This window comes from Canis aureus, chromosome X (assembly GCF_053574225.1).
Source record: "Canis aureus isolate CA01 chromosome X, VMU_Caureus_v.1.0, whole genome shotgun sequence".
In the NCBI taxonomy this organism is placed as follows: Eukaryota; Metazoa; Chordata; class Mammalia; order Carnivora; family Canidae; genus Canis; species Canis aureus.
In genome coordinates this window covers 71,189,603-71,212,539 of record NC_135649.1, presented here as the reverse complement: position 1 = coordinate 71,212,539, position 22,937 = coordinate 71,189,603, and the positions used below count along the sequence as shown (strand labels likewise).

The 22,937-nt window shown below is 42.8% G+C and overlaps 1 protein-coding gene and 1 long non-coding RNA gene across 2 annotated transcripts in view; both read left to right on the top strand.

The window, feature by feature from the left end:
* Positions 1-22,937, top strand: part of LOC144308463 (uncharacterized) — an 852,603-nt gene that overhangs the window by 218,418 nt on the left and 611,248 nt on the right. The window lies entirely within an intron of this gene.
* The window catches only part of STARD8 (StAR related lipid transfer domain containing 8), an 82,992-nt gene that overhangs the window by 13,265 nt on the left and 46,790 nt on the right, over positions 1-22,937 (top strand). The window contains exon 2 of the mRNA XM_077889949.1: positions 6,796-6,829. Within this exon, the coding sequence (XP_077746075.1) occupies positions 6,796-6,829 (34 nt within the window). The remainder of the gene's footprint in view (positions 1-6,795; positions 6,830-22,937) is intronic.

Here is a 22,937-nt window from a genome sequence, read left to right as displayed (position 1 = left end):
CCACAGGGTTTTATACTTTCCAATAGCACTTACATGGAATTGTGATGATTTGTACACATGGTTTCCCCTTCCACCCACTTGGCTGTGAATTATTCAAGGGCAGGGAATGTGTCTGATTTGTTTGAATCCCTGAGTACTTAGGACAGGGTTGGCCCTGAGGAGGCTTGTAGGGAGTGAATGAATGAATGAACAAATGATGGGAAGACTGTCACCACTAATCCTGGTCCTTTGTGGCCATCTCTGCTGGACTCCTGGGTTCAGAATACTCCCAAGTGTGAGGAATATATTCTACAACAGGAAACAAAAGGAGCCTCCACTCTGAAGCAGAGCTCTCTAATGTAGAAGTTTATACCTCACTTTTCCCTGTAAGGTTCTCAGCTATGAAGATCAGGGTCCAAAGTGGAATGGGACTCATAGTTCTGGCCCAGCCAAAGTTATCCTGGACCCCAGGAAGAAAGAATAGGATGCAATAAAATTGGGAGCTCCATAGGCCCAAAGTATAAATTTGGTTCTGACATTTTCTAGCTGTGACCTTGGGTAAGTCATTTCACTTCTCTGGACCTCATTTTCCTCATGTGCTACATGAGGATAAAAAAACAAAACAAAACAAAACAAAAAAACCTACCATGTGGAATGCATCTGACAAACAAGATCACTTATTTGTAACCTGTAAATCCCTATGTAAAATTAAAGACTAATTAGCTCCTGAACTATCTATAATTCTGTTATACCCACGATGGGTTGGAGGATAGAGTGGGAGAAGAGGGAATTTAATGTGAATAGAATAGCAGAGTAACAGTCTGTTCCACACATCAGTTCAATTTCCCAGAATGGTCACATTTAGGACCTCACAGGGGACTGCTTCCACCCTCTGTCCCACTCCCTTATCCTTTTCTTTTACTCCTCTCTTGTCCACCACTGAGAATTTTATTGACTTGCTTAATCATAGGCCTCTTTGTAGCTTATAGAGGAATTCTGTATCACTCTTGATTAGACTTTATCCTTTTTTTTACACCTATCTCATTCTATGATTTGCCATCTCTCTCATACTAGCATCCCTCAAGGTCCTTGTCAATGAACACTCAGGGGAACACCTCCCACCCCTCCTCTCTCCTGTGGCCAATTGTGGGTTGAAGATTCACCAGATTGTCTTGTAGTCTACCATGGTGGAGCTGAACTTTACCATTTTAAAGTGATCTAAGGCTGAAACTAATCCCCTAAGACTAGAAATCATTGTAGTCAAATGTTTGCACCTGGTGTGGCAATCATTTCCAGGGGATAAGAAAGATGACAAATATTATGGCAACTCCTTTCTCAATAAGATTTTGATTGGTTGCATAAGAGAAACCCTTCTTTCTTTTCTTCCTAACTTTCAAATTAACATCTTGACATTGCCTTCCTGAACTACTGCAAAAGCCTCCTAAAAGGTCTCCCTGCTTCCACTCTAGCTCCACAATTCATTCCCCATATAGCAACCAGAGAGTGATTTTTTAAAGGTGAAAATCAGATATTGTCATTCTTCTCTACACCCTCCAATGGCTTCCTAGTGTAATTTAAATCAAAGTCCACATTATCCCCCTGGCCTTTAAAGCCCTTGCCTCTCTCTTCAACCTCTGCCTGGAATATTCTGCACCCAGATTGTCACATTACTGGCTCTGTCTTATGTAGTCCTCTGTTCAAAGTTCAGGTCCTCTGTATAATAATAAGGAGACAATCCAACAAGAAGATATAACAATTATAAATATTTATGCACCCAATATAGGACCACCAAAATACATAAAACAGTTAAAAACAAACATAAAGGTACTAATCAATAAAATACAATAACAGTAGGGGACTTGAACACCCACTTACATCAATGGACAGATAGATCATCTAAGCAGAAAATCAATAAGGAAACAATAGCTCTGAATGACATACTGGAACAGATGGATTTAACAGATATACTCAGAGCATTCCATCCTAAAACAGAATAATACATGTTATTTTCAAGTGCACATGATCATTCTCCAGAATAGATCACATATTAGTCCACAAAGCAATCATCGAATGCATCTTTTTTGACACAATGCTATGAAACTAGAAGTCAACCACAGGAAAATATCTGGAAAGACCACAAATACATGCAGCTTAAATAACGTGCTACCAAATGATAAAGGAAGAAATAAAAGTATGTGGAAACAAATGAAAACAAAAACACAATGGTCCAAAACCTTTGGGATGCAGCAAAAGCAGTTCTAAGAGGGAAGTATATAGCAATGCAGGTCTACCTCAAGAAGCAAGAAAAACCTCAAATAAACAACCTAAGCTTACACCTATAGGAGCTGGAAAAAGAACAAGAAACAAAAACTAAAACCAGCAGAAGGAAGGAAATAATAAAGGCTAGAGCAGAAATACATGATATAGAAACTAAAACAAAACAAAACAAAATAAAAACCCCACAGTAGAACAGATCAATGAAACCAGGAGCTGATTCTCTGAAAATAAAAAAACAGTAAAACTGAAAAATGTCTACCCAGACTTATAAAGGAAAAAAGAGAAAAGACTCAAATAAATAAAATCACAAACAGGAAAGGAGAAATAAGAATCAACACAATGGAAATACAAACAATTATAAGAGAATATTATGAAAAACTATATGGCAACAAATTGGAAAACCTACAAGAAATGGATTAATTCCTAGAAATGTATAAATTACCAAAACTGAGGCAGGAAGAAATAGAAAACTTGAACAGACTAATAATCAGCAAAGAAATTGAATCTGTTATCAAACTATGCCCAACAAATCAAAGTCCATGGCCAGATGGCTTCACAAGCCAATTCTACCAAATATTTAAAGAAGAGTTAATACCTATTCTTCTGAAACTGTTCCAAAAAAACAGAAAAGGAAGGAAAATTTCCATATTCTTTCCATGATGCTAACATTACCTCATACTAAAACCAGATAAAACTCCACTAAAAAAGAGAACTACAGGCCAATATCCCTGATCAACATGGATGCAAACATTCTCAATAAAATACTAGTATACCAAATTCAACAGTACATTAAAAAAAATCATTCACCACAGTCAAGTGGGATTTATTCCTGGATTGCAAGGGTCGTTCAATATTTGCAAATCAATAAATGTGATACATCGCATCAATAAATTAAAGGATAAAAACCATATGATCATTTCAATAGATGCAGAAAGAGCATTTGACAAAGTACAACAACCATGCATGATAAAAAACCCTCAACAAAGTAGGTTTAGAGGTAACATACTTCAATGTAATAAAGGCCATCTATGAAAAATCCACAGCTAACATCATCCTTAATGGGCAAAAACTGTAAGTTTTTCCCCTAAGGTCAGGAATAAGACAAGGATGTCCAGTCTCATCACATTTATTCAACATAGTACTGGAACCCTAACCACAGCAATCAGACAACAAAAAGAAATATAATGGGATATTACTCAGACATTAGAAATGACGAATACCCACCATTTGCTTCGGCGTGGATGGAACTGGAAGGTATTATGCTGAGTGAAGTAAATCAATCGGAGAAGGACAATCATTATTTGGTTTCACTCATACGGGGAATATAAGAAATAATGAAAGGGATTATAGGGGAAAGGAGAGAAAATTAGTTGGAAAGATCAGAGAGGGTGACAAAACACGAGAGACTCCTAACTCTGGAAAAAAAAAAAAACAAGGGGTAGTGGAAGGGGAGGTGGGTGGGGAGATGGGGTGACTGGGTGACGGGCACTGAGGGGGGAACTTGATGGGATGAACACTGGGTGTTATACTATATGTTGGCAAATCAAACTTTAATAATATATATATACATATATATACATATATATACATATATGAAATAAAAGGCATCCAAATCAGTAAGGAAGAAGTAAAACTTTCACTATTTGCACATGACATGATACTCTATATAGAAAAACCTGAAAGACTCCACCAAAAACTAAGAGCTGATACATGAATTCAGTAAAGTCGCAAGATACAAAGTCATTGTACAGAAATTTGTTGCCTTTCTATACACCAATAATGAGGCAGCAGAGGAAGAAATCAGGAAAACAATCCTGTGTACAATTGCACCCAACATAATAAGATACCTAGGAATAAATCTAACTAAAGATGTGAAACATCTGTACTCTGTTATCTATAAAACATTGACGAAAGAAATTGAAGATGACATAAAGACATGGAAAGGCATCCCATGCTCATGGATTGGAAGAAGAAATGTTTTTAAAATGTCTATACTGCCCAAATCAATCTACAATTTTAATGCAATCCCTATCAAAATACTACCAGCATTTTTCACATAGCTAGAACAATCTTAAAATTTGTATGGAACCACAAAGACCCCGAATAGCCAAAGCAATCTTCAAAAGGAAAAGCACAGCTGGAAGCATCACAATTTCAGACTTCAAGTTATATTACAAAGCAGCAGTAATCAAAACTGCATGGTACAGGCACAAAAATAGACACATAGATCAGTAGTACAAAATAGAAAACCCAGAAATAAACCCGCAATTATATGATCAATTAATCCTTGACAAAGCAAGAAAGAATACCCAATGGAAAAAAGGCAGTCTCTTAGACAAATGGTGTTTGGAAAGCTGGAGAGCAATATGCAAAAAAATTTAACTGGAACACTGTCTTACACTATATACAAAAAAAATTCAGAATGGATTAAAGATCTAAATGTGAGAGCTGAAACCACCAAAATTCTGGAAGAAAGCACGAGAAGTAACCTCTTTGACAACATAGGATGTCAAAGCCATAGGAACTTAGTAAAATATGTCTCCTGAGGCAAGGGATGAAAAAGCAAAAATACTATTGGGACTTCATCAAGACAAAACATTTCTGCACAGTGAAGGAAACAATCAACAAAACTAAAAGGTGACTTGCAGAATGGGGGAAAATATTTGTAAATGATATACCTGATAAAGAGTTAGTTTAAAAAATACTTTAAAAACTTGTAAAACTCAACTTCCAAAAACCAAATAATCCAATGAAAATATGAGCAGAAGACATGAGCAGCCATTTCTCTAAAGAAGACATCCAGATGGCTAACAGACACATGAAAAGATGTTCATCATCACTTAGCATCAGGGAAATGCTAATCAAAAGTACAGTAAGGTATCACCTCACACTTGTCAGAATGGCTTAAATGAACAACACAAGAAACAACAGGTGTTGGCGAGGTTGTGGAGAAAAAGGAACCCTCACACACTGTTGGTGGGAATGTAAACTGGTACAGCCACTCTGGAAAACAGTAAGGAAGTTTCTCAAAAAGTAAAAATAAAACTACCCTATGATCTAGCCATTCTACTGCTGGGTATTTACAAAAGCATACAAAACCACTAATTCAAAAGGACACATATACCCCTATGTTTATAGTAGCATTATTTATAACAACCACATTATGGAAGCAGCCCAAGTATACATTAACATATGAATGGATAAAGAAGATATGGTATACATATGTGTGTATATATATGTATATTCTATTGTGTATATACAGTAGAATATGTATATTCTATTGTGTATGTACATTCAGCCATAAATAAAAATGAAGTCTTTCCATTTGTAATGACATGGATGGAGCTAGAGAGTATTATGCTAAATGAAATAAGTCAGTCAAAGAAAGACAAAAACCATGTGATTTTACTCGTGTGGAATTTAAGAAACAAAACAAATGAGTAAAGGGGGAAAAGAGAGAGAGAGAGAGAGACCAAGAAACAGACTCTTAATTATAGAGAACTAGCTGATGGTTACCAGATGGGAGAGGGATAGAGGGATGATGGGGATTAAGAAGTACACTTGTGATGAGCACAGAGTGATGTATGGCATTGATGAATCACTATATTGTATACATGAAACTAATATGTTAACTAACTGGGATGAAATAAAAACTTAAAAAAAGAGTTCAGGTTCTCTGAGACACCCTCTCTGCCCACCTTTTCTAAAGCAATTATCCCTATTTTTCCTACCCTACTATTCCCTATCTCATCCTGGTATTTTTTTAGTTTCTCCTTCTTGGTTCTTAGTGATGTCTGAAATTTCCTTCCTTATTTATTTGTTTACCTATTCATTATCCCTGCTCCATGAGAATAGGGACCTTATTTGTTTCAATGACTGCTACAGCTTTTAGCATAGTGCATGGGGTTCTATATTGTACTGGTGCCCTATAAATATTTAATGAATGAATGAATTTATGATGTGTTTTATCATTTTAAAAAGTGCTTTCATGTAAGTTGATTTCTCACAAAACCTGTGAGGTTGGGATTATTACTACCATAGTCTTAGGGATATAAAGACTGAGGCTCAAGAAGGTATGTTCAATGTTACATAAGGTAGTCCTGAACTTGAGCTTTCCAAATCTAAATACTGCCCTTCCCACCAACATATCTTGCTTCTAATCAAGGACGGTACGTGCCAAGAAAACGTTAACTGATTCTTTGATAATCCTTACTGTCCCTTCTCGGAACAGCACTGTGAGCTATGCAGACTGTCTCCAATCTCCTGAGTTAAGGAAACTCCCCAATCCATGAGAGTGAAGTGAACCAGAGGAGTGAGCCAGTGGAGTGGAAGAAAGTATTATGGATCAGGCAGTTAGGAGTCCAGGCTTCTAGGCTCTACTTGGCTTCCTATTGTACTTAATTTTCCTTTTCTGTAAGCCTCTGTGTATCTTTCTGTAAAATGAGTAGATTGAACTTGTTGACTTCAAAAGATTCCTTCCAGTTCTGACATTGCTTTGGTCTCTGCAAAGTATTGATTTCTTCTCTGTTTCCTTTGCAGTGCTTCCCATTGTGGCAGAGGAGGAAGAATATCGGTAAGCATGTGAGGTGGGGTCACAAGTGTCACACAGTGGGGCTGAGCTTCTCAGTTGTCTTCATGGGCTGGCTGATCTTGTTCCTGACCAATGGCCTAGATGCAAAATCTGGAAACATCCTCTCTGTCTCCCTCCAGTGAGCATTTCCTAACCTCTTCGAGACTTTCCTTTTGGGACGAAGTGAACATGTAGAACTTCTTTATTTCTCAGATGGAGAGTTTTCTCTGGTCAGAGAGCCAGGGGAGGATTCCCCTAAAGAACCATTAGCAAGTGGCAGCCATCCAATATGCTTCCCTTGTTTTCAGGTTCTACTTTCCACCGGAAGTAAATTACAGGTGGGAGGTATATTGGTAAAAGGAATAAGTAAGTGGAAGGTAAAGGAAAGAAGCATGATATTTAGGATTCAGTGTCTGTGATATTCCCAACACTTGCTTTATCTGAAAGGGCTTATTTAGGACTGAGGGAATACATATAGCCTTGAGGGGAAAAAATTCCCTCCTTTTTCTAACAAGTTTCTTTGAGCCTGACTACATATTTCCCTTCTGCCTCAGGTGTCCTACTTGGGTGTGGGCAAGTTAGTGGCATTCTGGACACAGCTTTTTCACTGAGGAGGACACAGTTGTCTAGAGGGGGATATCTGGTTTGGGGAGGAAGAAAAAGAAGGATACTGGCCAGGAATGAATTTGCTGCCAGAGTCTGAACTCCTGGCATCGGCTGAGCTTTGCTGAGGTCATTTAAGCTATCCTCTTGGCTCCAGCCTGACCTTAGCCATTCCCACTGGCTACAGTTTTTCTTCAGGATGAGCTCATGACTTGATTTAAGATGGGCTGAGGGTCACAGAAACAGAAAGGAATCAATGAACAAGTGACATGATAAGGGCCTGTGTGAGGCGTCTTAGGGAGACATTGGAAGAGATGATCTGATCTCTGGCTCTTGAAGACCACTTCAAGTAGTTGGAACCAGTTTGGGCACAGTTTTACCTGAAGACAGAGAGGGGATCTGGTGACCTCCCAAGTACTTTCTTACCTCGGGATCTTGAGTTCTTGGGTGGTGGCTGTTAGAAAGGAAGAAGAGTTGGCCGGGCGAAGTGTTTATTTGCATTCCATGACAGCAGACAAGAGGGGACCTATTTTGAAGTAGGAACACTGCGTTGATCAGCATACAGCATACAGCTGCTCTTCCACTCCCCACCTCCTCCCCCATAACCATTCTAGCACTTCTTGCTGAGCACAGTTCCTGCTTTGCAAAAGAGGCTCCTGGGGGTACAAGATCTGCAGGCTGCCCAAACTGGGAGAAGGACAAACTTCTCCATTTCAGAGATACCAGCTGCAGAGGCTAAAAAGAAACCCCTCAGACCCTGAAATAGTGACCCCCCTCAGATTAATGCACTTGCAACTGCCAAGTTGCCTCATTAGAATGTCTGTGCCAAGCTCAGTCAATGGGGCTGAATCCTGGAAGGGTAGGCACCAGATGGCTGAGAGGTCTGTGGCTTCCTGAGGAAAGAGGAGTGTCCCTTTAGCGGGTGGAGCCAGTCAGAAAAAGTTGCCACCTACAAAGCTGAACTGGGACTGGAGCTTATTGCATGGGGCTCTTGTATGCATCATACAAGATAATACATTAAGATATTAAAATGCTGAACAAATATTATTTCGAGATCTAGCTCAGGGAAGGAGCAGAACTCTCTGGTTTGTTATTCATTTATTTTTGGAATATGTCTTGATATGTCTCAAACTTCAAGAGATATAAAAATAAAGTCTTCCCACCCCCGTCTCTCAACCACCCAACAATCTTCTTGGAGGAGACCAATGTTACCAGCTTCTTGAGCCCTTGATGAGTTTAGGAGGTCTAAAGTGAGTTTACTAGACAAGACGTCAGTGAAGATGGCTGCCTGATTTGGAGTGGGGGGCACAACTGAGGGAATGTGTGAAAAAGGCAATGGAGAAGCAATTGTGGAGCAGGAAATGTGGGGGCAGGGATGGAATAAGCATTAGCTTGGACATCAAGAGGCCTGGGATCCATCCAGTCTTGACTGTTCCATTCATGGTTGAATTGTCTTAAGAACCTTCCCCTCTCTGACCCTCAATGTTCCATCAGCACATTAAAACTTTTATGTTCTCATATGCCATTCTGACCAATTCCACCAGAGTAGAACATATATGGTGGAGGAGAGGACCAATCAGGGAAACTTTAGAGAAGAAAAAGCCAAGAAATTGACTCAAAGCTGACAATTGAATATGATTTAATCTTCTTCATATTAAGATCAGTCAACCAGTTTCTCTGACATACTACTGCTTTTGTTCTGGTGGTCTCACTGAAAGAGGAAACGCTTGGCATTGTCCTCATAGGAGAACATTAGGAATGTCCAACTTACTTCAACATACATAGTGCTGCCCAGGCCCAAGAGGATGGGCTGAAGGGCCTTTGACAGCTATGCTATAAAGGTCTGAGAATCCACTAGCACAATATTTTACATATTTGTGAATCAACTTCACTTCATCCAGTGATAGTTCATACTTATTTTTTTTCTTTAAGCCAATCTGATTTTAAACAATAACCTTACTTGAAGCCATAAAATCTATGAAATTAGTGTTTGCGGTACTAATTACATCTTTCCTAATACATACTGAATTCAATATATATCATGATTCAAAATGTCAGTGTATCACTCCAAATGATCCTGTGCATATATATATAAGCATTGGAAAACACAGAGGTAGTAGTAACACAAACCAGTAGGTCAGAAGGAGGTTCAGGCCTTCAGGGCTCATTCCAGGACTCGGTAGGTACTCTTTGGGCTCCCTGAAACACTTAATACTCCTTCCAAGTACTGATACCATGTTATACAAGTATGAATTGCTCCCTGAGATAGAAGTAGGTTCTGGACCCTAAAAGGAGCTCTGTCCCATCAAACAAAATCCAAAATTCTGAATGGCCTCACAGGTTAGTTGACTAAGGAACCAGAAACTCCGGGTTCCAGTTTTGGTTTTGCCATTTGCCAGCTGTGTGACCTTGGGCCTGTCCCATTCCCTCTCTGGGCTTTAGTGTCCCCCAACTATAAAATGAATGATTTGGTCTAATGACCTCAAAGTATCTTGCTGCTCTGTCATTCAATGACTCCTTCACTTGTTGACCTCACACCTCTGCTTAACCCATTGGCTCCCAGCAGCTTGCAGAGATGAGGAGGCTTCTGAGCTGACCTCTGCTACCTCTGTACCAAATCCTCCTTGAGGCCCCTTGTTCCCAGTGCACAAAGCTCCTTCTGTTGCCTTAAACCATTCAGGGCTTCTTTCCAGGCTCCTGTAGAAGTGGCAGAAGTGACCTGGGAGGTAATAGTTGGCTTGTAACAAGAGCCTGGTTCCCCAACTCAACTGGCTTTGGCCTGATTGCAGGCTTGGCCTTAGCACCAGACTCTGTGTATCAGCTGCCCCAGACCCCCCCCCTCCAGCTCTGAGGGGTCAGGAAGACCAGTTTAAAAGGGAAAAAATAGAAACAAATATATTAATTTAAGTGCGTTTATTTAAGTTGCTGTTTGGTATCACTTCTAAATCTTAGGAGAGCAAGAGACTGAAATAATGAGCCTAAGAAAATAAACATCATGATAATAATTCAATTACTCCCTTTCTTTTAAAAATGATCAAATCATTCTTGTAATTATTTCTTGACAGATTTGGCCATTTAACATTTACTATTTCATGAAGAATATTTGCAGGGTATAGCTTATCCAGTATTTGACTAATAGTTTATCTAGCAACTTGGACTAGTATAAAGATCTATGTAGTTAGAGGATATCTGGAATTGACTATGATTTGAGACAGGAAATCTTTCTATCATGATCTACAATGAATTCAGCCAAGGGAAAATACTGGACTGTGCGTTGAGAATTTTAAGATCTAGTCCCAGGTCTGACATTATCTCTTTCTGTGACTTTGACTTAGTTGTTTCCTTTCTCTAGACTTCAACTTTCTTGTCTGAAAAATGAAAAGATTGAAATAGAAGGTCCCAAAGTCCTCTGCACTCTGATTCTCTATCATCCTTGACCCTCCACCCCTGCCAGAATCAGACTGAAAGGAGGGAGAGGTGGAGACAGGGTCAGTGGAAAGGGCAATTTCAAGATGTTCTTCGGGATGGGACAAGGATTTTCAGACCTGGAGAGGAGTGTAATAGCTTCCTTTCGGATCAAAAGGGGCTGGGAAGCCCAGGTTCCCAATGCCTGTTACCAGGAATGCAAAACAGAAAGTCAGGCCCGGGCTTACAGATGCAGGTCAGGTAAAAGGCCTGAGGCACAGCCTAGTGGGACATTTTTACAGACAGGACCAGTCCAGAATATCAAAGCAAGGGCTGGATGACATAGGATAACTACCCAGGGGTTAGGAAGGCAACGGGAATTACAAGAGGAATGGCAGGCCTGGAAAAGACCTGGGAACATCCCATAAATCCTTCAAACTCAACACTAAAAATCTATTCATCATCATTCTCCTGGAAACCTTCTCCTTCTACAGGACTTTCTTTCTTGATTAATGTACTATTACCCACCCAGTCAAGTAAGAATCATGGGAATCATCTTCCATCTCTCACATTTGCTGTCATCCAGTTACCAAATCATGGCCATGAAACTTCTTTGTAGTGTTTCCTACTTCTGCCTCTTCTTTTCCACTCACACGAGGATAGCCCTCCCTTAGCAGCTTTGGCATGGATGCTTGCTACAGCTTCTTAACTGGTCTTCCTGCCACCATGCTTTCCATTCCAGTCCATTTTCCATACTACTGCCAGAGTTCACTCTTTTTTATAAGATTTTATTTATTTATTCGTGAATGACACACACACACACACACACACACACACACACATACACACACACACAGAGGCAGAGACATAGGCAGAAGGAGAAGCAGGCTCTATGCAGGAAGCCTGATGTGGGACTTGATCCCGGAGCTGATTTATATAGAACCTGATTTATATAGAACCTGAGCCGAAGGCAGGTGCTCAACCTCTGAGCCACCGAGGCATCCCCAGAGTTCACTCTTTAAGAGAACAATTTGGTTGTGCTCAAAAACTTTTGATTGTTCCTTACCTTTGACCATAGTCCAAATTCTTTGCATTGGCATTCAAGGTATTTCACAACTTAAACAACCTATCTTTCTTTCATCTCCCTTCACATCTTCACATTTCTGAGCTCCATGGGACAACTCTCTATTTCCTATACATACAATTAACTCTCATATTGGACTCTTCACTGGGAGTGTCTGTGCCAGCACCCAGACACACCAACACTTGGCCTGTTAATCCATCCTTTAGACTCCCTTTCCATCAGATCCACATCTCTATTATACACATGATACTCTTCCTCATTTGCCTCCTTTCATTCCTGTGTCTCCCAAAGACCATGAGTATATGAAAGCTACATCTGACTGACTCCTATAGTCCCAGAACTAAGCACAGAGCCTCACATAAACAATGACTCTGGAAAGGACTGTCTTCTATTTTTGAAGGCATAGCAAAAGAACTGCTGGCGATCAGGCTAGTGACTTCTTCCTCTCAGCAGACTTTCTTCTCTCTCATTTCACCTCTGCACTAGCTATTACAAATTGTCACACAGACCCCACTGTCTCCAGATGACAAATTGTCTTGAGGTGGGGCCTTGAAGTTCCTGTAGTTCCATCTAATGGTGCAGATCCATGTAAAACACATTTCTACCAAACCCTGAAAACTTTGAGATTGCCCTAGATATCAAGTCAGGAAGGGCACTTAAGGACCTTATTAAGCAGTGGTTTTCAAACCAAATACTGAGGAACTCTAGAGCTCTCAGAGATTCACTGGGTACGTGAAAGAAGGACAGAGTTGAGGGGGGCTTAATTCAACCAAATTTATTTTACCTTTTGGGGATTTCATGAATATTTCATTTGAGGACTGGAGTTGACCCTGTAAAAGCAGATGTTGGAGATCGCTGCTCTAGTCCAGAGCTTAATTGCTAATAGCCTCCCTTTTACACCATCCCTGCTATGTATCCACTTGGGCTTGGACCAAATTCTCCAGGTATGGTCAAGTATCCCTTTTCATTCTATACTCAGTTGAAAGTTCTGATTTATATAGAACCAGAATCAGCCTTACAACTTTCACCCACCTGTCCTATTTTCACCCCTTGGAGTCTCATGGAAGTCGTTCCTTCTTCCCAGGACCAATCTACTGGCATTGAGAATTTCCCAAGGTCTGATGGAAGTGACTTTGTAGTTCATACAGTTCAATGCCTTCATTGTAGTTGGAGATCTCAAAGCCCAGAGAAGGAAAGTGATCTGCACAACAGCAGACAACACATCTGTGGTAAAACTGAGACTAGAAGCCAAGTTCCCACTCACCCATAATGTCCTCCCCTGAATCTGTCTTTCCCCAGAGTAAATAGCTCCAACACCCAAAATGATTTCTCACTATTCCAATGACAATTCCCTGAACTTCCTCCTGATTGGCAGCAACCAATGGCCAAAGATCAGCAGCTCAGCTGGTGAGAGCTCTATGGTACCCAGGCTTTGGTTGGCCCAGAGTAAGGGCAAAGGCAAAGGAAAGCAAACTGGCATCAAAAACCAGAGCTGTTCCTCATCACAGCCTGGATGCTATTCTCCTCCTCCTCCTCTTTCCACAGGACTAAATTCTATTCAAACAGTGTTCCTCTCATGGCAGGGCAGCCAAGGGGCAGCTCTCAAAGGCCCCTTCTGACCTATTAGCTAGAGGGTCCCTGCGGTGTGACCTTCCACATCCCAAACCCAGAAACAGGAAGAGCTGGTTTGGTTTACATTTTGAGAAGAAAAATGAAAACATAGGAAGTGAGGCTCCTGAGAACAGAGGCTTCCAACTTTGTGTCCATGTGCTCCTAAAACAGGATATTTCAGAGAATACATTCCACAAGAGAAGGGAATGTCCTCCTTATTAAAAACAAAACACAAAGACCTTCAAGGTTTGGAAAGAGAATAAGACCAAAAGGAGACTCTTAAGGAGGGAAGGGCAACTGTTTCGGAATCTACAACTCTTCTTCCCCATCCACCACTTGAAACTGTCGTACTTTGTTTTTTTTTTTTGTTTGTTTGTTTTTTTAATTTTTTTTTAATTTTTATTTATTTATGATAGTCACAGAGAGAGAGAGAGAGGCGCAGAGACACAGGCAGAGGGAGAAGCAGGCTCCATGCACCGGGAGCCCGACGCGGGATTCGATCCCGGGTCTCCAGGATCACGCCCCGGGCCAAAGACAGGCGCCAAACCGCTGCGCCACCCAGGGATCCCGAAACTGTCGTACTTTGATCTTACTTCTGTTATCACCACATCTGGCCCCCAGAGATTCCCTGCTTCCTTTAACCTATGGCCCAGAAGAAGGTCCAAGCCCCTTTCCCTGTTTATCTGAGGATCAACAAAGTAGGCTGTCACTCAGAACCTTCCTTTAAAGCCAAGAAAAAGCAGATATTAATTATAGAACCCACAAATAGAATAGCATTCAGGCTTTACTATGTAAATGTCTCTTGTCTTAAAGACAGCAAAAGAAGGGAAGCACTTTGTCAGTCCCCAAATATCCCTCAGAGTAACTACTTCATTGCCTCACATGAGCTGCTATAAGTTTGCCTGGCTTTCTCCCCTCTCAGCTCTCTGTCACTGAGAGGTGGGTACCATATTGTTTCCCAATCACAATTACCAAAAGAGACAATGCAAAAGGTTCTTCTTTAAAAAAAAAAAGAAGTTCCACCCTTCCTCTTTGCTCTTCTGTTTTGTTTCTTAAGTTCTACATATGAGTGGAATCATATGATAATTGTCTTTCTCTGATTGACTTATTTGGCTTAGCACAATACCCTCTATTTCCACCCACATCATTGCAAATGGCAAGATTTCAATTTCTGATGGCTGAGTAATGTTCCATTGTATATATTAAAATAAGATGAAATCAGAGAGGGAGATAAACCATAGGAGACTTTTAACCATAGCAAACAAACTGAGAGTTGCTGGAGGCGAGAGGTGTAGGGGCATGGGGTAACTGGGTGACAGGCATTAAGGAGGGCACGTGATGGAATGAGTACTTGGTGTTATATGCAACTGATAAATCACTGAACTCTGAAACTCATAATACAGCCTGTGTTAATTGAATGTAAAAAATAGAAAATAAAAAAGGAAAAAGAACCCTTTGGGCCTTTCCCAGTTCTGATTTTGGCATTGAGGAACATGATTAGTTCACAGGTAGTTGACAGGGTAAAAGTGTGGATCATCTGGGTGCCAAAGAAACATGGCCCCACAGAGAAACAGTTCTGGTCACCTCTGGAGCTTCTATAGGCACACATGACCATGTGCTACATGCATGTGTGTGTGCATACACATACTCACACAGCATCTTTATCAAAAATCTTAGTCTTACAGAGTAAGAGTTCTTTCGGAACACAAAAATATACTACTGTCTCTGGCTTCTAAGACTATGTGTTCCCTTGGGCCAGTGGCAAGCAGAACCTCTTCTTGGAAGATGCTTCCAAGAAAATCTGCTTGGAATTAATGGCTCATTCTCCTTAAAAGATATGGGCAGAGGAAGCATTATTTTTATATTAAAACAAACGCAGAGGGATGCTTGGGTGGCTCAGCAGTTGAGCGTCTGCCTTTGGCTCAAGGCGTGATCCTGCCTTTGGTTCAGGGCGTGATCCTGGAGTTCTGGGATCAAGTCCTGCATCAGGCTCCTGCAAGGAGCCTGCCTGCTTCTCCCTCTGCCTCTTTCTCTATGTCTTTCATGAATAAATAAATAAATCTTTAAAAAAATAAAACAAGCACATAAATGTTATGGAATAGCATGCAAAATTCATGTGAATCTGTGGGATGAAAATGGAGACTTTGAAGAAATTTCATACTTGAGGCCGACTACATGGGCATCTCCAGCTCCTTGGGGCTGTGTGGGGAATGAGTTCATTCTGGTCAACCAATTGGTTTTTGTTGTTTTTTTTTTTTATTTATTTATGATAGGCACACAGTGAGAGAGAGAGAGGCAGAGACACAGGCAGAGGGAGAAGCAGGCTCCATGCACCGGGAGCCCGATGTGGGATTCGATCCCGGGTCTCCAGGATCGCGCCCTGGGCCAAAGGCAGGCGCCAAACCGCTGCGCCACCCAGGGATCCAACCAATTGGTTTTTTGGTGAAAAAGTTTGAGAAGCACTTACTGAAATGGTGGGCTTCCTGAGGGTAGAAACTTTGTCTCACTCCTCTCTGTATCTTCATGCCCAATACAGAGCAAGCCGCAGACAGGGTGTGCTCAAGAACAATTATTTTGTCTTTCCATCCACCCATCTGCCCATTTGTCTTTGTCGAGGAACAAGCCAAAAAGATAGCCTTAAAGTGGTGGAAAGAAATCAGTTTCTGGAGAATTCAGACAACTCTGGATTGAATTCTGACTCTGTCACTTATTAGCTGTATGATCATCTCTCTGAGCCTCAGTTTTAAAATGAGGATCAAAATACCCATCTTCTGGGTTGTTGTGGGAACTAAGTGTGGCAGTGTAAGAGTGCTCTATAAGCTCCCAGACAATATACAAATAATAGTTATTAAGATTATAAAATGACCACCATGACTAGCCCAGGCAGTAGGAGGAAGGAAAGAAAAGATGTTTTCTGCAGCCCAGAAGTCTGAATTGAGATTAAGAAAACAGGAGCTGTGGCCTTAGGAATGAGCCCCTGGGCCTCTGAGATGGGGAGAGCCAATGTGGAATCTTGGCTTTAGGGCCCCACCCCCACTTCAGGAAAGCAGTGTGCAGGCCAGAGGGCAACTTCTTCCAGTAGAGTGATAGAAAGATCAGATGTTGCCTGGTATACCATGGGCCTCCAAAGACCAGATCTGCTTGCTTTCTCCTGTCTGCCAATGAGCTCCTAGGTGGCCTAGCTCATGGCAAGGGTCATTTGTCAGTAGGGGCTAAAGTATAACCAGGCATGATGATTTTACTGCTAACAAACTCTGTGACCTTGGGCAAGTCTTTTCTCCTCCTGGACCCGGACTTATTCACCATTAAAATGAAGGGATTGGAGAGAGTGGATTTTAAAGCCCTCTATCTCCTACACACTATGCTTATGTGGCCCTTAACTGAAAAGGTATTCAATCTTAGTTTTCCAAAAAAGAAGTGATCAGTCTTATCACCTGATAGTTTGATACTGGACTCCAGTAAAAAAAAAGTTAAAAGCAGTGTGGGGTGGCCGGGCTGGAACCCTCTTCTGTTTGTAAGTCTGCTGGTCCTTCTGCCTCTGTCTGGCTGGATTGGCAATCTGGGATCACAATCCAGGTGAGGGGTGGGTGGATGAAGCAGGTGTTTCCCAAGCCGTGGGCTCTGACCCAGGTACCTCACAATAGAAAATGAGAAAAGGGAAGAAAACAGGAAATCCTGTCCACTGTATGTGCCTAATTGTTCAGGAAGAATTCCTTCTAGGCTGGCTCGTTGTCTCAGAAGTCAGCAACAGCTGCTGAGCTGGAAAGCTGACTGCTACAGTCTCTGGGATTCTGGGACTCCCCACCCCCATCTCAGTCTGTTTAGAACTTTGCCATTTTTCAAAGCTCTTTTCAAAATACTGTAATCTCCCACTTCAGTCCCCAGCATACTGTGTATCAGTCTCCTAGTATGGACCATATTCTGCCTCATGTTGGAGCAATTTCCTTTCACATGTGAATTAGAAATAAAATACATTCTCCAAGGAAAACATTCAACCTGTATATGGATATAAAACAGAGAACCAAAGTCCTATAATCCCTCATTCCCACTTTTCATAACTAACCACTGTTTGGAGGTTTCTTGGAAGCTTCCCAGAAAGCTTCTGTTGGTCAAAGCTATTGAAAAGGCAAGATGGGATCTCTGGGTGGCGCAGTGGTTTGGCGCCTGCCTTTGGCCCAGGGCGCGATCCTGGAGACCCGGGATCAAATCCCACGTCGGGCTCCCGGTGCATGGAGCCTGCTTCTCCCTCTGCCTGTGTCTCTGCTTCTCTCTCTCTCTCTGTGACTATCATAAAAAAAAAGAATCTTAAAAAAAAAGAAAAGGCAAGAGCATGATGCTTTGGATAGAGTCTTGACTCTGGAGACAAAACACTTGGGCTTGTGCCTCAGGTCTCCATTTGCTGGTCAGATTAGCTTTGGTGAACTCGGTCTCCTCTTTGATTCTCAGTCCTCTGCTCTGTAAAATGGGATGATTCCTCTCCTGCTATCTCACAGTACTGTTGTAAAGACCAAATGAGATGAGAAATAAAAGCATTTTTGGAAACTGTAAAGGGTGCTCTCTTTCGTTCCATGCTTATATCTGCAACTTGAATATGAGACCCTGAGAACAGAACCTGTGGTCCCTCTGGGCCTGAGTTTCCATTGCCTTTAGCCCAGACGACTTGTCTAGAACAGACAGGTGGTGAACGATAGGAGATATGGAACCAAATCCCAGAGGGTGGGCTATACCTAGAGGGATTGGTGCTATATTCCTGTCCTACCTCTGGGCACATAGTTCTTGACTTTCCTTTGGAGACAACCCCAGCTGAGAGGCCCATTCTTCTAAAGTTACTTGGCTTTCAAAATGACATCTGACTTTGAAAATCCTGCAACTGCTCTTTCCAGCCTCTACCTCCCTCAGCTCCCAGTTCCCCAGATTCTGGTCCAGCTAATGCTTTTGGAGTTCCCCATGTGTGTGCATGTGGATGTAGATATAGATACAAATATAGGTGGGAGAGAGAGAGAGAGAGAGAGATGGCTAAGAAGATTCAATTTTTTAAATGGGCCAGCTGTAAATGGTTGAAACGAGAGCTGGAAAGCTCCTCAGGTATCATTTAGTCCAATCACTATCTAACCTTTAACGGCTGGGGAAACAGAGACCCAGAAATGGGAAGGGATTTTCCCAGGGAGCTACTGGCTCTGACAGCCAAGTTAAGGAGGGGAAAAGGGAGACTCTGGGCTAAGGGCACTCATGTTAAAGGAACTGGCCTGGAGAAAGTGGGTGAGGGCCAAAAGAGATGAAAATGGGCAGAGAGGGGAGGATCAATCAGTTGGGGTCATCTGAAAAATTCCCCTGGAAAGTGGGAATATAAGAAACATGCGGTTGTGGTTCAACAAGTTATTGTGAGTCTTGCTGAGCAAGGAGAGGAAGGAGAGAGGAAGAGAAAAATAGTGGGGGCCAGAAAAGGGGAAAAAAGGAAGAAGGAAGGTTAAACCAGGCAGATGGAGAATATTCAGAGTTGTAGGCTCAGTAAGGGCTGAACGTAGCAAGTCAGCAGTGTCTCATTGCATGCAGGACATCTAGCTACCTTCTAAGTTCCCACCAGCTATGCTGTCCAGTTTCTTTTAGACTCTGCACATGCGAGCCAGTCCTTCTTAGCAGATGCAGTATTTTTCCACATCATTGTTTGGGGAAGTTGCCCTGGACAGTAGGCTTTGCCTCAGATTTTGGCACATGAGGGCACCATACAGCCTGGACTGGTTGTCAGAGTGGGCATGCACTCGCTCTCCAGCCATGATCCAATTTTAGGCACATGGTCACATTGTGAGGTGAACTCAGCCCATTTTACGTATGAGGGCTAATATCACTTGCCAATGAAAATAATAACAACCAAAAGAATAATACAGATATCTACGTATGTATCAAGAACACATAGTTTGCGCTGATGAACAATGGGGCCCCAGGGCCCAACCGCCTATATTCAAATCCCTATTGCACCTCTCATCAGTGGTGTGATCCTGGGCAAGTTGCTTAACTTCTCTGTCAGTGTCCTTACCTGTAAAGTGGGGATGATGATAATACCTTCTTGAGAAGATTTGTAAGGATCAGGTGAGTTTACCCAGGCAGAGCCTTGGAACAATTCCTGGCATGTAGTTTTCTTTTTTTTTAATTTGTTATTTATTTATGATAGTCACACACACAGAGAGAGAGAGAGGCAGAAACATAGGCAGAGGGAGAAGCAGGCTCCATGCACCTGGAGCCCGACGTGGGATTTGATCCCGGGTCTCCAGGATCGCGCCCTGGGCCAAAGGCAGGCGCCAAACCGCTGCGCCACCCAGGGTTCCCCTGGCATGTAGTTTTCAACAGATAGTAGCTACAATTGACTTCAGCATTATGGGCTGGGCACTGCTCTAAAAGTTTTATTTGTATCACAGTGGTGTATAACAATCACTCAGAAGGCAACTGTGAGACCCAGGTGCAAGAAGAACATAGTCCATTATCCTTGACATTTTTCTTAGATGCAGAGCCTTTCCTCCAGCCCAGACTGAATTCAATGTAGAACTCCCATATATAGAACAGAGAAAAAGTAACATGGCTCTGATTTCACCAATGTTGGGTAGGAGTGGGGGTCTAGAGCCTCCTGGTTCAGCCTTTATGTATTCTCGCCTTGCCCAACATCCTCAAGGTAGGCCTTGAAGGTCTTCTCTGGTCATAGTGAGGAGCGATCTGCAAGCCTGCTGATGTAATCCCTCCAACCTTTTTATGCTCAGATGAAGGTATCATGAACCCAAAAGGGTGAGTAACATGCCCAAGGTTGGCCAGCTAGTCAAAGGCAGAGGGGGGTGGAGGTGGCATCACTAGGCATGGAGGGCATAACTTAGTGGAGAAGAAAAGCCTCCTTGGTTAAGCTAGAATACAGAACATGCTAGGCTCGGGCAGAGAACAGCTAGGAAAGGATGGTGAGCAGGCGGGAAGGGGAGGCTGAGCCAGAAGCCCTGGCCCTGAGTCTTGTGTGTGAGCCAGACCCTGTGAACCCTCCTATCCTACTGGAGCCACCCTAGACTTCAAGACAATAGGACAATGCCCTACTGTTGTGGGGCCTCTCACTGCACAGGTGTTGGGGTTCTGTTTTGACAAGGGATGTAGTCCCCTGTCCCTAAGGGTTCCAGTCTGGGGAATGCATCTGACCTGGGGCTAAATTTGCCATTCTGGCCTTCTGATTGGACTCTCAGCCTTAACTGGGCATTTTTTTAGAAGGCTTCTTTGCCTCCAGGATTCCGGGATGGCAGCCAGGCTTCCAGCCCATTGTTGTCAGGGAAGGGCGGGAGAATGGCCTGATGCTCCGCCCCTGGTCCAGCTCTGCATGTGGGCACCCCTATCCGTTCAAGGTGTGCTGCTCTTTAATCTAAGAAGCTATGTTTTGCCAGCTTTTACTTCCAGGCTTTAGCATGGGTTACCTGAGGAAATCACATAGAGGAAAAAAGTACAGGAGAAGTTCCTCCTAGAGAACCTTGGGACTTCTCTGGAATCCCTTCTTCTGACCTAATCACTTGATCAGCCCAGGCCCCATGAGAGCTCTAGAAGACTGTATTTTCCAGAGGCAAATATGGGTGGGCAAAGCATGGTTGCAGTTGACTCTGAGTTGCTTGCCCCTCCCTGGATAGGCCTCAAGATTTTCATCTGGACCATGATGGGGTGGAGCGGATGCTCTCTGAGGGCCCACCAACTCCAGGGCGGTCTTCCATGGAAGTCCCGCACCACTTGGGTGCTCTCTCATGCACTGGTCTAGAATCCCGTAGGAACATACCAGCTGATGGATGGAAATAAAGCCTGCCCACGGCCATGGTTTGCTGGCCCTTTGGACCAGTCACAAGAGGGGGGGGATGCAGGAGGCAGATTAAGGACTCCTAACCTGCAAACTACTCCTATGACATAAAAGCAGCTTTTGCTCATAGCAAGACCAGTTGCTCAAATAGACAGAGCCCTGATCCGCTAAGCCATAGTGCAAGATGCACGTTACTGTGGGCTGGGTGCTGCACCCTGCCAGATGATGGGAAGTGGAGGAGGGGCTTTCTGAGAGTTCACCAGGGTAAAGGTGCATGTACTAATGCTGGGGAGTGGGGATGGGGGGATGGCTGGGGGTGGAGCCAGATAAAGGCAGAAAGATTCAATGAAGATTCGAACTATACAGCATACATGATTCAGGGGCGGGAAGAAAGAAGTAAAGCAGGGTGAAGGGCTAAGGGGCAATCTTGTCATTGATAAAGGCATCTCACCGATACTTTTACCTCTGATCCATATAACATCTTAGGGAGGTAGGTGTTATTGTCTCCATTTAACAAGTGAGGAAACTGAGACCCAGAGAGGTGATATGACATGTCATCAAGTGTTAAAGCTGGTGTCCAGCAGGCGCCTGGGTGGCTCAGTCTGTTGAGGATCTGCCTTTGGCTCAGGTTATGATCCTGGGGTCCTGGGATCGAGCCCTGCGTGCTTGGCGCTCCCTGCTCAGTGGAGAGTCTGCTTCTCCCTCTGCCTCTGCCCCTCCCCCACACTCTTGTGAACACTCATGCTTTCTCTCACAAATAAATAAAATCTTTTTTTTTTTTAAAGCTGGTGTTCAAACCCAAGGATGCTTTGAGAGTTTCAGTGCAGTGCTCAGGGATTCCTTTCCTCTCTCTGGAGCTGATAAAATCCATACATGGATACACTACTGCTTCCCATCCAGCATCCCTCTTACTAAGCCTTGGCTGCAAGGGCCTAGGAATTATCTTTCCCATTTTATAAAGGCCCAGAAAAGGTGAATGACTGTTCTGGAGTCTCAGGCAGGGCGAGATAGGGGAGAGGCTGAGGTTCAGGCCCCTCACCTACCTGCCTTTACCTGAGAAGCTGCAGAATGCTGTAGCACTCTCACTGCTATTTTCTCTGCATCTAGTCATTTTGCACTTACTTATCTTAAGTTGTGTTTGCAGGGTAGAAAAAAAAACTATTTCTATTTTCTAGGCTCTGTAACTTGTCAAAGGTCACACAGCTACTGAATGGTGGAACCAGGACTTTCAGACCAGAGCTGTGGCCAAACTCCCCTCTGCTTTCCCACAAAGTGCATTTGGCCAGTAAGAGGTGGATGAAGAGTTCATTGAAGCATAAATATTGAGACTAAAAGCAGCAAACTCTAACCCCTTGGGATGACAGACCCTTCACTCTTTTCCATATGAACCTCTGAATTGCAGAGGCAGTCCTGGGGCCTTTGAGGGAGAAACACAGAATCCATTGAGTTCAATTCTCCAGAGCATACCCCAGAGCTGCCAGTTCCTGTGGCTCATGAGATGTCCCATCAACCCAAATGTCCTTGTGGTCAGGGTGCCAGGTTTAGTCTAACCACACAAATGGTGGGATGGTGGAAGAGAGGGCAGGGTTCTCTCTCTTCCCCTC